We start from the raw sequence: 18671 nt of genomic DNA, 5'->3' as shown, positions 1-18671 counted from the left end.
TAAGGGACTTGAACCTGTGGATTTTGGCATCTGCAGGGATCCCAGAACCAAGCCCTCTCAAATACCATCTTTTGAGAGACTCAGGCAGTCTACCTAAGGGACATGTCACAGGCTATGAAGCAGGCGCAGAGTAAGGAGCTCAGCCGCACAGCTGCGGAGGGGTGCAGTTGGGGTTGGAGCCCAGGGTCTGTCCAGGCCAGTGCCCTTAGTGACTTGCATACCTGTGGTCTTGCATTATGTATTTGAAATGGGCAGAGGTAGAAGATGAGTATCTGTGTGAAGCCTGCTGGGGATGAGAACAAGGACCAGGCACCTAACACATTTGGGCACATGGCCATGAGTTTGTTGCAAGGTCCCTGGGTGTCCCCCAGAGTCAGTTGTTGGGGACTCTTCTGGGTTCCTGGTTTTGCCTCCCCTGCCCTTGCACATGCGCACTGTCCCCTTCAACCCTGCTGCGCCCCTCTTGTCTGCTCCTGGTCTCCTGCTTCTCTCCGTAGACCAGCTGTTGCCACATCTGTACCTGTCTACACAGGCTAAAATGGCTGCAGTCCCCTTTGGTGTCTCCCACTGCCTGACCTGTCTCAGGTGGGGCCCGAATCACATGTGTTCCTGGGCTGCCCCAGGAACAGGTGGGTAGGGAGGAGCCAAGTGTTCCTTCAGCCATCTGAGCAGAGGCCTGGGAGGTGGCACCCTTAAGATTAAGGTCCAACCCCCTTGCCATGTAGAATTTATTCCCCTTCCATGGATGAGGAAACTGAGGCTCAGAGAGATACAGTGTGTCTGCCTGTAGATGCTGGGCTTCTTCCACCACCCACAGTGGCTTCTTTGTTCTGGTCACCAACCTTCTGGTTTGGGGCTGGTGTTGGGATGAGATGGCAGCTACCGTGCTCCCTCCAGGAATTTTCTTCTGCACCGCTCTGGGTAATTCATCACTCCTAGGGCATGGGGCCCCCTCTGGTCCTGTACAGCACAGGCAGACCTTGCTTGCAGGCTGCGCAGCGTGGGGTTGGGTCTCCCTGGAGGGGTCCGGTCTGGAGGTCACTGACTTGCTACTTTCTTTTTCTCCTCTGAAGTCGAGTGTTCAAGACAGACATGGAGCTGGAAGTTTTGCGCTACACCAATCGAATCTCCAGTGAGGCCCACCAGGAGGTGAGTTAGTTGCCCGCTCTGGCTGGGCAGGCAGCATTGCTGCGTGTAGGGTTAGAAACCCACGTGGAAGGTCGTGGCCCGGCTCTAGTCCCTGAGGACCTGTGAGAGGCAGAAAGTGTTGCTCAGTATGATTCTCTTCCCTAGTGGGCAGAGGACAGGGACTAGAGAGGTTCTGCCCTGGCTCCTCACCTTAAGGCACCCATCTTCATGAGATGGAGTGAGAATTCATGAGACTGGTCCTCAGGGAGTTTTCCAAAACAAATTCCCAACTTCGGGAGGGTAGGCCTCTCCTTCCTGGCATCCCGGCAGTTCCTGGCTCATTTCTTTTGTCCATAACAATGACTCCAGCACTTTTATTACCATTGTCCATTTTCTGAAAACATCTTCACATGGTTGTTTTCCAAACTTCCCACTTGATAGAAAAACAAGACCAAATGAGGAAGTGTATCTTTGGAAGGCTTTTGGGGCTGCTGGGATAGCCCAGTGCCTGCTTTGGCATGGCACAGCTTTGCATTAGGAGAAGTCAAGGGTGAGTGGTGGTCTGCGTGATCTCTTGCATAGTTGGTAGATCGTCTTCATAGTCTTCTTGACTTTAGGCATTCACCAAACACAACTAGCCAAATCTTTGCTGTCTTCAGCCTGCCCACCACCTCCCAGCTGTAGCACAGAGCTCGGCGTTTATCCACTTCCAAATGGAAGTACTCCATAGTGGTTTAAATAAACTGTATGGATTTTGGAGCCCTTAAAAGTCCAATTTGTCACATTTCTACACCATGGTGTGTGCACATATCATTCCCTCCTTTTTTTTTCCTAAAGAAGAGCTTCTTTTGAAAAAAAAAAATGCTATACATTATTTATAAGGTCGTGTTACTTATCTGGTTAGTATAAATGTCTTTGCTTAATATCCATCCTCCAGGTAATGAAGGCTGTAAAAGTGGGAATGAAAGAATATGAGATGGAAAGGTAAGCTGTGTCTCTCTGGGTAAAGATTAAAATGTAAAAAGCGGTGATTTATGTTCCCTGAGCAAGTAACAGATGAGGCGCCACAGCGCAGTGTGCAGACCAGGTGGGGATTGCAAGCCGCTTTGGGGTCCTGGGCAGAGATTATTTCTCTCCCGACTGTGGCCACCTCCCTGGCTCTTGGCAGAGTGTTTGATGGTAATGGTCTTTCATTACTTTTCAGGGTGGTTTAGTGCCCATCATTCTACTCTTGGACTTTGTTTCTGCAATTTGCAGGAAACTTTACCAAATAGCTGCTATTGTGACTCTAAAAGCTGCTAGTAAAACAGCTTGCCATTTTTATGTGTAAACACTGCCGTTATGTCTGCTGTGCTTGGGCAACTGGGTCGAGGGATGGTTAAGTGGCTCATAAAGCGCTCTGGAGAGCTCCATTGGCCTTCGGCTTCAATTAGCCTGCAGCGAGCCCCTGCACCTGGGCTGCTTCCTGGGGCTGCCCGCCTGCTCCAGGACCCCTTGACCAAAGAATCAGCATTTCTACTGCCCATGGCATATGGAATCCCTTGACTCAGACCCTGACTTCCCCAGTGTCTCCCTTCCCACCAATGCTCTGGGTCTCCCACCAATGACTACACCACCCAGAACCTCTGGGAGGGGACGCTGAAGAACTGCTAGTCCCTCTCCCCAGCTGGGGTTTCCCTCTCACACCTGGTCTTGTAAGAGCTGAATTGTTGTTGCCCCTTCCCCACTCACAGGGCCCAGGTCTGGCCCAGATGCCCTCAGGGCCTGCCCTGTGCAGAGCTGGCCCGGGGGATGCTGGTTCCGCTGGTTCCACATTGCCCTCTGCAATGGTTTGGATGTCGTTTGTCTCTCAAAGTTTCATGTGTTGGAAGCTTGGTCCTCAGTGTGGTGATGTGAGAGGTGGTGGGGCCTAGTGAGAGACCCTTGGGTCATTGGGGACCCTGCCCTCAGAAGGATTAAGGTCATTCTTGTGGGATCCTGAGTTAGTTTCCCCAGAGAGACTTGTTATCAAAGTGGAGCCTGGCACCACACAGCTCTCAGTATGATCTTTTGCTCTTGCAAATGCTTCTGCCATGATGTCATCCACACTTCAACCCTCACCAGTGGCCAAACCAAAGGTCTGTTGAAATTTCATCCTCCCAAGCTGTGAGCTAAATACACCTCTTTTCTTTATAAGTAGCCTGCCTCTGGTATTTTTGTTATAGTAACAATCAACAGGCTAATATATCCCCCTATCCCCTCTGACCTGCCTGTTGCGTCAGTGTGGGGAGCAGGGCCAAGGTATAGGTAGGGTTGCAATGGCTGGGGCTGTGACTTGGGGATGGGGGTTTTCTTCAGAGTCTCTCCTGAAAGGCATTCTGAACAGTTAGCCTCTGTATTTCTCTTTAGTTCTTACCCAAGTAGTAAGAGGTTAAAATGGCCTGGCTGCTGTGGCATCCCAGAATGGGGCATGTGACAAGTGTCCATCAAAGACTCATTTCCATCATGCCAAGGAAGATGGGGAAGGGCATGCACAGTGCCCAAGCTTTTGCCTCCATGGGATCTACTGCACTGCAGTCTCTGTGGTCTCATCCCCAGGATCCCAACCCTCCTGAGTATCTGGGACAGAAGGACTATGCCCCAGGGAGGTGACTGGGCATTGGGTCCCTCAGATTGGCATTGCCCCAGAAACCTGTTCCCAAATCAGTTGACTCATAGTGACCCATGGCTGATGCCTCAAATAAAAATAACCAAGAAATTGAAGCAAGAATAGCTTTTCACAGTGAGGGGCCGACTCTGTGCTGCACACTGCAGCCTTGTGTCCTAAGCTGCAGGTGGTTCAGCTCCAGAGTGGCTTCTGAAAAGGGTCCCTGAGCCACCGCCCCTGTGGTATCCCAGAGCCCCACCCTGCGGCAGCCTGCGGACAGACTCCAGTTCTCCCCTTCCCCTCTACCCTTACAAGTCCCCCTACCTTGGTAATGGAGAAGGTCTTTCTTTTTTTCTTTTTCTTACTGAGAAATTTCAGATTTCTAAAAAGTAGAATAATATAATGAACCCCAGAGGCTCCATCAGGTCTTTTGTTTTATTTTTTGTTTTGTTTTGTTTTACTGGAGTATTTTAAAAGTGAATCTCAAACATCATGTCATTCCACTTGTAGTAGATACTTCAGGAGGTGTCTCAATTGACAAGGATATTTTTCTCTTTATATAACCACCCTGCCATTATCACATCTAAGTAAATTAACAATACAGTTGGCCCTCTGTGTCTGAGTGTTCTGCATTGCAGATTTAACCAACCGTGAATTGAAAATATTTGTTTAAAAAAATTGCATCTGTACTGAACAGGTACAGACTCCATTCTTGTCATTATTCTCTAAATCACATAGTATAGCAACTATTTATATCATGTTAGATATTATAAGGAACCTAAAAATGATTTAAAGTGTATGAAAGGATATGTATAGTTTATATGCAAATATGGTGCCATATTATGTAAGGGACTTGAGTATCTAAGGGGGATTTTGGTTTCCAAGGGGATCCCCAAACCTACCCTGTGGACTCAGAGAGACAAATGTAATTCCTTAATATTATCAGTACCCTAGTCTCACCCCTCCCCTCCATCCGTACAGGGTCCCTGGGTTGGCCCTGATGGTTCCTCATCTGCAGACAAAGGGACCTGAAACTGGAGGCTGTAGCCGGCTGATCATGCCGGGAGGCCGTGGCCAATAGCAGCTTTCCAAATGGTGCTGAGGATGGCTTTGGTGTGCTGGGCCAGTTGTGCATGCTCCTGTGCACCTGCCTCGAGCCTTTCCCACCTATGGCCAGTCCTGGGCAATCCAGAGGGTACCTATGTCCAGTGGGAGCCATCTGGTCATGGATCCCCGAGAGCTTAGAATCGAGAAGACGACTCTCCAGGGAAAAGTAGAAGCAGAGATTACATTAACGACACAGATTCTGTTCCTGAAGGGTAGATGGGAACGGGGGTATCACTCCTGTAGGTTGTGGGAAGATGGTTGTCCACAGATGTCATCACATCTTGGGTGGGTCCCTGGCCAGATTTGAGGAGGGCATCCCCTCTGATGTGTGGGGGCATATTCTGTCATAAGGTGGGCAGACTCTTTCTGCCTCAGCTCCCTCCCTGCAGGCATGTCTCTGTCACCGCCCAGATCACTGCATCCATGGGAGCCTGGAGGCTTCTTCCTGGGAGCCACATGTCATCTATTGTGCAATGCTCCATCTACCACTGGTGTCAGGAAATGTGCGTGGCTTGGTTGGTTGGATGAGTGGAAGAGAGAAAAAAAGGTCCTGAGCTATTTTTCTACCATCCTCTATGCCACTAGGGACTTCAGAATTCTTCTCTTAACTGGTTGAGGAATAAAAGCGTTTTAAAGTAGGAGGTGTTGGTTGCCCAGGGGACATGGCCCTTTTACCACAGGCTGGACTACTGCCCGGAAAGGTCAGGGTGGCCTGACTGCTCTGTAGACTGTGGACTCACCTGGTTAAAAAGAAGTGAGCTGTTCTTTTATGCACAAGTGGTGGGCATCCCTAAAACCTGCTGGACCCGCCCCAGCCTCACAGAGGGACACAGGGCCAGAAGGACCGGGAATCCTGCAAGTCAGACTGGAAGCAGAGGCAGGAGGTTGGGGACACCACCAGGACAACCGAGCTCATTCAGGCCAGGAGACCCAGTTCTAAGCCTCGTCTTTTTTTTTTTTTTTTTTCTTTTTTTTTAAATTATCAAAGATTTGTTACATAGTCATGTGGGCATGTTAAAAAAAAAATAGTAAGTGAGCTGATGGCATTTATAAGATACCTCATCCTCCGTGCTGTGCCTGTGAGTGAGCTTTCAGAGGAAATGAAAATCATTTTCTGAAATTGAGGTGTAGTAAATTGTGTTAAACCAATAAGATGTTAATGTTTGGGCAAATCGGGCTCTAACAGCATCTGACTGCAGGCCCAATCAGGCGGTCCATTTTACCGCCTCATATTATTTAATGTTAGTGGCGTAACCAGCTTGTAGCAGGCTGGCACCGGGCTGGCAGCTGAATCAATTACCTGCAAACACTAATTTAGAGCATGCTCAATTGGCTGTGTAAGCAGGTCCCGGCTCACATTTGCCACAAGGAGATTAATAACTTGATGTTTTTGACAGCCTGGGACCTTAATTGGAATTATGCTGTCTCTCTTTCCAAGCCACGAGTAGGGTGTTTGGGGCCCTTACATGATAGCGTGGGACTGGGGATGTTGTGAGTCATTTATGTGACGTGCCATAGGGTTGGTGTGGCCTTGTCCTCCTCCTCTGGCTGGAATTTTCCTTGGCAAACACTTGGTCCCATCTGAAGACCCTCAGCCAGGCCTGGGTTTTCCTGCTCTTCTGTTACAGACAGTAGCTTCCTGTTTTCTTTGAATCCTTTGTTAATGAAGAACTTGGCCTCACAGTGCAGTGTCTTTTTCTTTCTTTCTTTTTTTTTAATTAAAGGTCTTATTGCTTTTTCCTGCCCTTTGGACAGATGGAGTGAGTCACAATTCTGTGTTCACTGTGTCTGTTGAGTCCAAATTTGGGGGTTGGGGACACAGCCTGAGGGTCTTCATCTCCCTAGTGTGTGTGCATGCACACGCACACCATCACCCACAGCGCCCCCATACCTCTGTACACACCACACCTACACAGACATACCCCACACATATGCTTGACCGCTCCTTCTCCCCACCGCCACACCCCCATTCCCCACATGGACAGTCTATCCAAGCCACATGCAGGGTCAGGTGCTGGCTGATCTTCTGGTTTACCCAGGTTGCAAAACCTTTTGGCATTCTTGTTAAGCAGCTTTTGTGTGTGTGTGTGTGTGTGTGTGTGTGTGGAAGTGGGGTGGCATTAGAAACTTGAAATGCTGCTCCCCCTTTCCTGCAGGCAGCAGATGAGCTCAGTGGGCCCCTGAGTGTATCACTCACTCTGGGAAGCTCCCCCACTCCACCCACTGAGCTGGGCACCTGTTTCTCTGTCACACCTTCCAGGTCTACATTTCCAGCGCCCTGGAGGCCATGAGCCTTCTCAGATATCATAGTCCTCTTCTTGTCTGTGCATCCCTCTTGGCACACTGTTATCTCTGCAGAACCATCTTTTTGTGCCATTGCTGCCTGCTTCTGCTCCAGGACTTACCCAGGCACTGTCCCTGCTAGGCATATGAGCAGACCTGGCCCTGTGTCTCTAGCCAGGGTTTGGACCTTCCTTAGGTCATTCTGGGGACCCAGGTTTCATTAGCAATGGTTGTCACCAAGAGGTTCTTATTTCCCTCCTTTTGGGGAGGTTCTGGAAATGCACTGTTTCCAGCCAATTAAGTGCAGCCTGACCTACTCTGGTCTCAGCCTGGGCAAGCCTGTGTCTCAGTGAAGCTGCCCTCAGTTTATCTACCCCCATAAAGGGTACTAGGGTTTTGTTTGGGGCCCTTTGGGGCAGGTCTGCATCCAGGGCAGGAATGGATGTGATGGGTTCTTCTCCGTGGGCCTGGTCACTGTCCACAGCAGATGCAGCCTCTCTCCATTGACCAGGCTGAGGGATGAGAGCTGCAGCACAACCCATGTGAGCAGGACGCCTTCCGCCCCCGTGTCTGGCTGCAGAAAACCCCCTCTTAACCTCAGAATCTGTCCTGGGTGGAGAATTCCTGAGAATCCAGGGCAGTCTTTACTTCATCCTAGGCCGCCCCATACTGGCTGGGCAGTCCTGGCACCAGGGTCTGGTCATAAATCTCCACGTAGTATGCTGGGAAGCTGTTTAGGAAAACTGATCAGGTTGCTCAGGGGCAGTCGTTATGACTGAAGGTGGCAGACATCCCATGAGGTTGATCATTCTCAGGGGTAGCTCATCCTGTCCCTGAGAGGAACTGAGAAATGGGCACATTCAGGGTGCATACCAGCAAAAAAGCTGGACAAAGAACTAACAAGAAGGACTTTCTTCAAATAAGGTTGACGCAGACCTAAAGAGAGGCATGCAGGCAAAACCATCCAAAGTAGGCATTGTCTTTTCAATGCCAGACGAATTGTCCCTCGAAAACCACATTAAACAACAGTGGTGCCAGTAGTCCCTTAAGGATTTGCCTCCAGTGTTTCACCACTAACCTGGTTCTTACTGTTGATTTCAGATAAATATTTATCATGAGTGTAAGGAAGTAGCGTTTTCTTGCCTGCTGGGAGATTTTATCAGGAAAGGATGTCAAATTTTATCAGCTGCCATTTTGGCTTCTCACTTGGCTGTATGTGTGTGTTCAGCAATTAATAAATTTTTATTTTAGTTCACTGAAAGATTAGAGGAAAGAGTTGCAAATACCCTGCACCCATTCTCCCCACAGTTAACATTATGGAACATTTGCTACAACTCAGGAACATCACTGATGCATTGTCATTTCTCACCCATCCTTGACTCCAGTTTCCTTAGCTTTCACCCACTACCTTTTTCTGTTCTAGGATCCAGGAGACCATATTAAATCTAGTTGTCTCACGTCCTCCAATTTCTCTGGGCTTTGAGTTTCTCACTTGCCCTGTTTTCAATGACCTTGATGGTGTCGAGGTGTCCTGCTGAGGTAGTTTGATGGGTGTCTTTCATTTTCAGTTTTTCTTGTGGTTAGACTGGGCTTATGGATTATTGGGCGGAAGATCACAAAGTGCCCTTGTCATTGTGTCATAGCAAGGGTAGGTACTGTCAACATGACTTAAGTTGATGTTTACCTTGATCACCTGGCTAAGGTGGTGTTTGTCAGGTTTCCCCTCCATGAAGTGATTGTCCCCCTCTCCCCTTCCATACTGTGTTCTCTGGAAGGAAGTCACTATGCACAGCCCACACATAATGATGGGGGGAGGTTTCACCTCCTTGAGGGGAAGAGTCTAGATGTTATTTATTGGTAAGTCTTCTGTACTTATTTATTCATTCAACTTTTTAAAAAAATTTATATCTGTATAGACCACGGATATCATTTTATACTTCGGGTTACAATCTAGTCTTACACTCTAACATTGTGCCTTGAAGGAGGCTCTTTCATCTCGCTTCTGTGTTCCTTTGGCACACTCTCATCCTTTTGCTTTCTGAGCACTTACTTACTTAATGGCGCTGCAGGATGCTCCATGCTTATCTTGTATATTTCCTGCTCAACCCTAGGGCAATCTCTCCAAGGAGCCTGGTTTTTGTTATTGGAGAATTGTTTTAAAACTAAGATTGAGCAGTGGTATACATTAGATGGATATACCACTAACCTTCCTGCTGTGGAGCAGTGTGGCATCCTGGCACATGTTCTCCTTTGTAACAGTAGATTGCTATTTAAGTAGACTGAAAAGGGGAGGCAGGTTAAAGTATAGTCCCTAGAGGTTTTAGTCCACTTCTGCCACTTACCACCGTGTGACGTTGGGCAAATTGATAACTGTACCTCAGTTTCCTCATCTGGGAAGAAGGATACTGATGACACTTCATAGCACGCTTGGGAATAAGTCAGTGAATTGATAGACATCTAGTATATAGAATAGGCTTGATATTCACAAAGCTTCATAATGATGTTTGCATCTGTTCTTTTAATGAGCATTTTATGCAGGCTTAAAATGGGAGGTTGAACTATAAATGCTCCCTACCCCCTTACAAATTCTCTTAGCCATATATGGAGATCCAGGGGCTTTGTAGATCCTATTTTTTGGGAAACTTCCATATTTTTCTGTTTTCTGTAACAATATAGGATCTGGCTACTCCTTGACTATATATATGAGAACTCCTTTGATGTAATCAGTAGTAGTTGTTTCTCTGGGGAGAATTTCTTTGTTCACTTTGCAGGTTTTCTATGGGGTTGTTTTATTCTGACTTCATCACTCTTAGAATCAATACATGATATGTTCCTAGAAAGTTTTCATATTCACCAAGGATTTAGAATTGCCAATTTTATTAACTCTTACGTTTTTAAAAATATCTCCATAGTTGTATGTCCTTTCTTATTCCTGTTATGCATTCATGTACTTTTTCATTGATTAGCCTTGTGTGGATTTTATCTGTTTTATTGGTCTTTTCATAAAATCTGTTCTTTAATTTATTTTCAGCTCTACAGTTTGTCTAACTCATCGATTCTCAATTTAATTATTAACTTCTTTCTCCTCCTTTCCTGAAGCTTGTTTGGAACTTGTTTAGATGAATCCTACTTTGTTTTTTCTTTCCTAGTAATAAATGGATTTTGGCTAATCTGTTTTTGAACATTGCCTTTGCTGTATCCTACTAAGTTTTGATTGATTTGTTTTTTGACCCAAGAAACTAATTCTTTCCTAGATTGATGTGGGTTTTGTTAGTTAACTTTTTGTTATTAGTTACTGGTTTTGTCACCATTTATAGTTAGAAAATGTGGTCCGTGTAATTTTTTTTTTTAATTTTGAGATTTTTCTTTGTGGCCTGTTCAAAAACATTTTTGTCAATATTTTATGGAACACTGGAAACTAGTTTTTATTTTTAGTGTGTATTATAGTGTACATTAATCAGGTTTATTATCTTTTTCCATTGTCTTTCTCCTTCCCTATTTTTGTATGTTTGCTCCAAGGAGAGGTTTTGAATTCTTTTTTGTGATTCTGAATAATTAGGTTTTGTTTTTCTTGCTTCAGTGGTCTGTGGTTTGAGGTACACAGGTTGCTGATTATTATATCTTTATTGTGTATTTTACCCTTATACAGTCTGCAAGAAAATCCTTTTAACCTGTTTAGTCTGGATCTTGAATATGATTTTATCTGATTTTGGTATTGTAATTAGTAACCAATTTGGGGCTTTTTTGTTTGTTTTGGTTTGGTTTTGGTACTAGGATTGAACTCAGGGTCTCACATGTGCTAATCAAGTGCTCTACCCCTGAACTACATCCCCAGCCCTTTTTTAAAATTTTATTTTGAGACAGGTCTTTCTAAGTTTCCAAGACTGGCCTTGAAGTTGTGATCCTTCCCAGCTTAAATGTTTTCTTTTGTTAGATTTTTCTGGTGTATATTTGTTCATTCCTTTATGTATGTGTGTGTTTATTTTTGTGGTGCTGGGGATTGAACCCAGGGCCTCATGCCTGCTAGTCAAGTGCTGTACTGTTGAGCTGCACCCTAGCCCTCCTTTATTGTTAAGGTTTATTATTGGTTGCTTCTAAGTTAGAGAATTTTTTATTCTTGAGAGTAACAGTATTTCCTAAGGATCCATCTTGGTGCCATTCTGGGCTTGGGTTGTGCTTTGAGAGACTGAATCCCACCCAACTGCCAGTCAGTTGGGAGGACCAAGTGGAGGCCCGCTCCTTAGGTTGCCGCAGAGCTGGGCCCTGGGCAGCCTTCCAGCTCTCCAGTCAGTAGGTGGCATGGGTGGGTGTGGAGGGCCTAACAATCAAGTAGATAGGTGCAGATCAGGTGCCTTCTGTGTTCTCAGATCTGTGAAGGATAGACAAAGGGGCAATCGCTCACACCTAACTGACAGGATGAGGTAGGAGGAGGAGGCAGCCTACTGATTGACATATTTGGCTTGTCTGTGGAGTCAGGGACAGCTTGGCCACCAGTGAGGCTGGTCTGCCCACAGTGGACAAGCCAGTGGCCACACCCAAGGAGGGGTCTCACCCACTCTGTTTCCTGTCTGTTATTCTACTGGTCACTCCCCAGGGGCAAGCATTTAGTCTCTTGGGTCATGTTATCTAAAAGCTCTGATATAATTGTCATGTCATTCTGGACAGATTCCGCTCCCTGTCTCTGTGGCTTCCTTCTCATTTACAGAAGGTAATGAGGTGAACTGTTAGGGTCAGAAGCCATGGACATGGACCTGGGCCTGGGGTTGTCCCTGCAGCCCCATGATGGTCTAGGATCTGCCTCTTTAATCTGAGCACTGATCGCTCTCTTCAGCTCTGGGCCTTTGAAATTCCTGTTCTCACACACTGGAGATTTGGATGGTACGCTAGGGCTGGAGTCTTTTCTCTCATAATTCCCACTTCCACAGTAGTTGTAAGTTCCCATACTTGTCTCCCCATTTGTTTCCTGTAACCCCCTCACACCTGTTCTGGGGCTCACTAGTTGTGTGCATTTTGTAACTTGACCCCTTCCCCTTCTTAGCCTCTTCTCCATTAAGACTGTACCCTGTTCTTCAGCTGTGCTGTCCTTGAGGACATGCTGGCTGGAGGCCGGCAAGTTCCCTCCCATTTCCCACAGGGAGACTTGCCGTGGCTCCTGCACGTCTGACTGGGGGCTGTCTGATGGCCCCCGAGCCCTGTGGAAAATGGCTCAGGTGCAGAAGAAAAAGGGGGGAAACCTGGTGGGTTGCACAAGTGAGCCCCCTGCCCTGAGGGGCTGAGGAGTGGGATGTGGGCTGCGCCAAGTGTCCCCACCTGTGCTGAGCCCCCTCTCTGTGGAAACAGGGGACGTCTCTTCTGCAGTGACTGGCTGCCTGGAGGGTGCTTGATTGAACCCCATTAGCTGGTCCGCCTTCCACTTGAGGCCCCAGTAAAACTGACATCAGCACTAGGGGCTCTAGAGTTCTCTCCATTGGCCCAAGGCCTTGGTTGAAGGGCTTTCAGAAGGAATTTTCTAGCAAGGCAAGGCCAGAGTTTGTAAACTGGTAGTCTCTGGGCTCAACCCCAAACTAAAGGGTTTTTGTTTTGTTTTTTCGTTTTTTGTTCATTTGTTTGTTTTGGTTAATTTGAATCAGTGATTAAAAATAGATTTTCCTGACTTTTTCTAGAAAATCGTAAGTAACCTTAAGTTAGAATTGCACAGAGCAGTGACCTGGTGGTAGCTGAGTAGCCTTTGGGTGCCTGCCACGGGCCTCACCCCTCCCGCTTACCTCCCGCAGCCCTGGGCCTGGCCCTTTCATCAATCTCAGGCTGCTGCTTCTTTCCTAGTTGAGAAAGATTTCTCATACCAGTGTCTCTAGCAAAGGAAGGAAAAGAAAGAGAGTTGAAAGGGTCATGTATTTCAAGAAAAATGGAAGAGGTGCAGAAAAAAAGACTTTTTCATGTTTAGTGTGTAAATGCCTGGTCAGCTTCCCTCCTGCCAGGGGCCGCTAGGCCTCTGAGCTGTGCGGCCCCATCGCCCATCTCAGAGGGAGCTCTGTCCTGTTTGTTCCAACCATCTGAAAGCGCTGCGGCATGTCCTGGGAGCGCCTGGTGAGGAATCATCCTGTAGGAAGGGTTATTTCGGTTTGGCTCCCAGAGCAAGCAGACAGCTGTGATTATGCTGTGAGGTTTGGTGCCAGGCTGGTTTTTAGCAAATTCTCATCCAGACCTTTTACATGCTGGTGCAAAAAGATGTTCCCTGTGGGAGCAATTATTCTGGGCCTTGAGTTTTTTTCCCTCCTAGCTTCGAGTTCTGTGGATGTCATGAAGGGTTTAACCTAGGAACTTTGAAAGGCATTTCCCTATCTGCCAGCAGGCATGTCTGCTCTTGAAACCTGGAGGTAATTTATGATAGAACCATGGTGGGGCAGGGTTCCCATGGCTTAGAGGCCCCAATAATTGGCCTTATGTCACAGCCCCTCATGGGGCTGTGAGGTCACCCAGGCCAGGCCTGCTTCTGCCCTGCCTACAGTTCAGGCCGTGTATTTGGCTCCTTTTAGACCATGCCATGGAGGGTGTGGGCCCCTGAGCTTCCCCCAGCAGCTGTGCCAGGCCATGCCACAGTCCTGGCCGCAGCCTCCTCCTCCCCTGGCTGACCAGAGACCATCAGGAGGCTGGGCTGCTTCCACCGGCTCAGCTGGGCTCTTGCAGCTCTCAAGGGAGGCGGGGCTCTTGGATCACTGCCATGATGGAGGGTCTGAAGAGTCTGGACACCTAGGGGAGCCATCTGCTGATGGTCCTGGTGTTGATGACAGACCTTAGGTCAAGGGCTTGCATAGCATGATCCTGCCCTAGCTGCAGTGACACGGTCTGTGTCAAGCATCCTGGCATCTGCAGGAGCCTGGGGCAGCGGGGAGGGCATAGGACATGGGTCTGGGGTCATGTTACTGCTGCTCACAGACCCAGCCAGCTGCTTTTGTGTGAATTCCACCCTTTAGTTAGACAAATCCATTCTGCAGAGGCAGGGCACACCTCTGCATCCCTCTCTTATCCTGCGTTTGTGTAACTGTGTGTTTCCCTGGGACTGCCTTCTCTGAGCAACACACACACTAAGCACTAAGCACTAAGCACCAGCTCGATGAACATATTTGTGACAGCACTCTGGGGCCCCTTTTTTGGTGGTAGTGATTTCTGGCCTTGTCTGTGTCTGGCGCTGGGGGTATAAGGCTTTTCCCACATCATAGCTTCAGAAGCAGCTCTGTGGCCTATTCGTTTGGCTCTCCTGGGCATGCCAGCTAGGATGAGGTATACTGTGGTCCCAGCCTGAGGTGACAGAGGATGGTTTAGTGGCAGGTCCAGTCTCCCCACACAACAGATGTCTGAGTAGCTGCTTAGGTCAGAGCCTGGCTGGGCGCTGTGTCTGCTCGTCTACTCTCTTAGTGTTCATCCAAGCAGAAGTAGGACTTGATGGGGCTGCCTCATGGCCGTGGAGACAGGCAGGTGGGTTTGATAGCAGGTCACAACTGAAAGCTGTGATCCCAGGACAGGATGGGCATAGGTGGAAGAAAGCCTCACCATTCTGCAGGAGGAGGAAGCTGTTGCCACTGCCGCTAGGCCCTCCCTCTGGACCTGGGGTTGAGCAGCCATGTTGGTGAGCGTGCCCTTTTAGGGGAGTAGGAATCTTTGGAGAAGTGGTACCAGCTGCAGGGCTAGGGAGGTGCTTATTCCTGAATGTACAGTATACAAGCAGGGCACCTCCTGCCTCCCACTAGCCACAGCCAGCCGGCGTGTGCCTGTGAGGCCCTTGGTAACACTGTGTGAGAGATAGCAGGGGCTTGGCCATGGCATTGGCATCTGGTTTTGGCTGGATCCAGATAAGCATCAGCATCCCATAGGTGAAAAGACCCCAGAGGGAGTGTCTAGATGCCAGGGTGAGTCAGGCTAGCAGCCAGCATGGCCCTGTCCTGTGTGAGAGGGTGGTCAATGCTTTTCTCCCCAACTCTGGCTCATTAAGCAGAATCAGCTTTGCAGTCCATATATTTTCAACACGAGTCTTTGAATCATTTATCTTGGCAGCCTCTAAGAGCTAGAGAAAGGTGGAAATTCATCTAGGTACTGAGAAAGGAGCCCGGAAGAAAAAAGTGTCGAGTGGCTGCCGCGATGGGTGGCGTGCCTGGAGACAGTGCTGGTGGCTCCGCGATCAAACAGCTGAGAAATGGTTTCCCAGGAAGAACTCGGGGAATTCTAAGTAGGTAATGAGTAGTGACTTTCTTTTGATTTACTGCAGGACTTGGCAATCAATCTATAATGCTTTGAAGAGGAAAGAAACGAGTCTCTAACAGGCATGATGTCTGGATGGTTTGGACCGGCAGCTCTTCTTAAGGGTGGGCAAAAACCCAGCCAGGGGCATGCAGGTCGGGGGCTGCTTCTCTCCTCTGCCATGAGAACACAGGCCCCTCCCTCCAAGTCGTGGCCGGGGCTAGCATACAGGAAAGGGTCCTCATGTCTTCTCACCAGCCCCTCCGAGGTCTTGGCTTTGACCCTTGGGGGACTGTAGTTCAGACTTCAGGTCCTGGGTGATGCAGGTCCCAGTGGTTTGTGGCCATTGCCTCTCTGATAGATCTGGAGACCTTTTTGTCACCCCTTGGGCCTTGAGTTTCTGGTATTAGTCTATTTGGGCTGCCATAACAAAATAATACAGACTGAAGGGCTTAAGCAACAGGAATTTATTCCTCGTGGTTCTGGATTCTTGAGAATCCAAGATCAAGGTGTTGGCAGGGTTGGTTTCTTCTGGGGGTTCTCCCTCTGGCTCGCAGATGGCCGCCTTCTCACCTTTGCCTCATGTGGCCTTACTTCTGCGGTGCACATCCCTGGTGTCTCTGTATGTTCGATTCCTCTTACAAGGACATCCGTCAAATTGGATTAGGGCTCACCCTGGCCTCAGTTTGGTTTATGCACCTCTTTAAAGTCCCAATCTTCAAATGTAGTCACATTCTAAGGTACCAGGGGCTGGGGCTCTCCTATATGGATTTGAGGGGGACACAGCTCAGCCTGTAACAATGCCTGTGCTCTCTGGAGAAGCCCGGCGTGGCCCTGGTCTGCTGGTTCACACATGCTGACTCAGCACTGCCCAACATTCCAATGGGCTGGCCCAGCCTGGCCTCCCGGCTAGACTCAAGGGGGAAGAGAGGCACGCAGGGGAATTGAGCATAGCGATAAGTTATTATCCAGGAAAATGAGGTGACCCTCAGGCTGAGGCCAAGAGGGGGTAAGGGGCCAACCTAGCATCTGCCACATGTTAAGAAGGCCTGTGGTAAAGGGCCCAGTGGGTGGGGTTCAGTGGGTAGGAGAGGGGTGGGCGGCAGGGCAGGGTTACAGTGAGATGCTCCTCAGGCTGCTGTGAGCTGGGACATGACCTGACCAGCTAAGGCTGGTGCTTTGGTGGTGAGTCAATGGAGGTGATAGCAGGGAGGACCCTGTGCCTGGAAAGACTGGACGCATAAGTGTAGGGAGAGGGTGGTTAGAGCAGAACTAAGGGGACTCGTGGATAGAGTGGATGCTGGGGTGAGGGAAGAGGGGTCATGGTGATGGCTCCCAACCATCAAGTGGCATTGGGCTATGTAGACTGGTCAGGCCTTACCTGGCGAACATGGCCTGCCCCCTGACAGCGAGGCTAGTCTAGGCAGCCGCAGTGCTGTCCTTGGTCTGCTGACTTCTTTGTCTCCTGCCTCATGGTCATTGTATTTCCTGCTTAAACCACAGAGGCTCTGCCCTCAGGCTGTACTTTTATGAGGCTCATGAATTTGGAGGAGGAGAGATCCCCAGGGCCCTGGTGCTACACTTTCAGTCAGGGCCTGGCTGTGTTTCATGTCCCCGCCTGGGAGAGGGGAGAGGGAGGAGGGGGAGAGAGACAAGCCTTCTCACTCTGCCTGCCTTAGTCAGAGTACTTCTCTCTCAGTCCATTCATTTGTTCAGCAAACATTTATTAAGCACCTACATATGTCAGACACTGTTCTGTCCCCACTGAGCAAAGTTGCCAGGGAGGGAGCAGTGGGCAGCCCAGGTAGACACTGCCTGAGGCCTGTGCCTGAGGCCTAGCTGCACAAACCTCTGGTCTGGGCCTTTTGCATGTCTATAGTTAAACGAGGGTATGATCCATTTACTCTTCAAAGCAGCCCTCTTAGTATAAGGGCTACTACTAAGCTCCTTTTATGGGTGAGGAACAAAGAGACTGAACAGTTTGTCCAAGATCACACTGTGGGCTACCGGAGGAGCCAGGGTTTAAACCCTGGCCAGTGACCCCAGAACCTGTACTCCAGTCTGCCGTGATGACCTCCGCCTGATGGAAAGGGCCCTGCTTCTTTCCACCTGGTAGTTATCATTGTACCAGGGCACTGGAAAGATAAAGTCGGCTTTTGGGGTAGCTGTAGTTTAAAACATATCTACAAAAAAGGGCAAATACCTAATACATTATGAATTACTATGACATAGACCATAATGCCAGAATCAGGGCAGAATCTGATCAGTTCCAGATAAAGAAGAAAGCTCCATCTCATGAAGAGACTGTGTAAGAAGGGGCAAGAGGCCCAACAACCCCCACCCCACAAGGTCAGATGAAGCCAGGGAGCCATTCAATTCCCCTGGCATTGTTCTCTCTGTGACCTTTCAGGACAGCAGGTCCAGAGCAAAGGGCTGGGCTATGCAGAGATTAAGAGCTGGAGTCCAGAAGGGTGGTAAGTGGGTAAAGGTCATGGGCAGGAATGTCCCTGAAGGCCTGTCACAGCAGGTTCTGGACTACAGACAGAGCAAGACCTGGCACCCAGCCGGCATTCTGTAAATGCTCTGGAGTGAAGGGGCGGAACAAGGCCAGGCCACCATTGGAGGGGGGAATGAGGACCTGATAGCTCCACACCCATCAGAGCGAGGCGGCAGTCACTCTAAGGCTGTGTTCTTCCAGAGCCCAGCTTCCTGGGGATGTGGTTATGGACAGCCCCACAGTTATCGAGGAATCAGCTCCCTGCCACTGGGCTGGCAGATAAAGGACACCTGTTGGTGTTGCAATGAGGCTACATGGAGCAATCATTCTCGGGTGGTCCTGAGGCCGGACAAAGGCCAATCTCACCAGAAGGATGTTAGATGCCAGGGCATTTTTCTGAAGATGCCATCTCAAGAGGTCTTGGGGAGCCCAGGATGATCTTTTTGGACTTTATGGAAAGAGCAGAAACCAGACTCATTGTCCCTTCAAGACCAGGAGTGCCCAGTATCATTTCCAGATACCAAAAGTTTGACCAAAACTATCTATTACAACCAGCTAGGGCTGTCTGTTTCACAGAGGTCCAATTTAACCATTCTGTGGGTTTGCTTGGATTATAGCAAAATTCTTGACTCTCTACCTGCTGGGGCCAAACAGACTGATGGGTGCCCACCATCCCCTGCCCATGGTGAACAGGTCGCTCATGGTCCATTTTGTGCCAATGCATCGTGTTTTCAGCTTGCCTGTGCTGGTTTGTTTTGTCACAAACCCTTACTGAATAATGGCAGGTGCCGGTCA

The 18671-nt window shown here is 48.8% G+C and overlaps 1 protein-coding gene across 1 annotated transcript in view; it reads left to right on the top strand.

Moving 5' to 3' along the window:
• The window catches only part of PEPD (peptidase D), a 116860-nt gene that overhangs the window by 45990 nt on the left and 52199 nt on the right, over positions 1 to 18671 (top strand). Inside the window, exons 8-9 of the mRNA XM_079118561.1 lie at positions 1074 to 1149; positions 2066 to 2112. Of these exons, the coding sequence (XP_078974687.1) occupies positions 1074 to 1149; positions 2066 to 2112 (123 nt within the window). The remainder of the gene's footprint in view (positions 1 to 1073; positions 1150 to 2065; positions 2113 to 18671) is intronic.

This window comes from Sciurus vulgaris (assembly GCF_902686455.1).
Source record: "Sciurus vulgaris genome assembly, chromosome: 17".
In the NCBI taxonomy this organism is placed as follows: Eukaryota; Metazoa; Chordata; class Mammalia; order Rodentia; family Sciuridae; genus Sciurus; species Sciurus vulgaris.
Note: the sequence above shows the minus strand (reverse complement) of the source record. Positions and strands in the feature narration are given on the sequence as shown.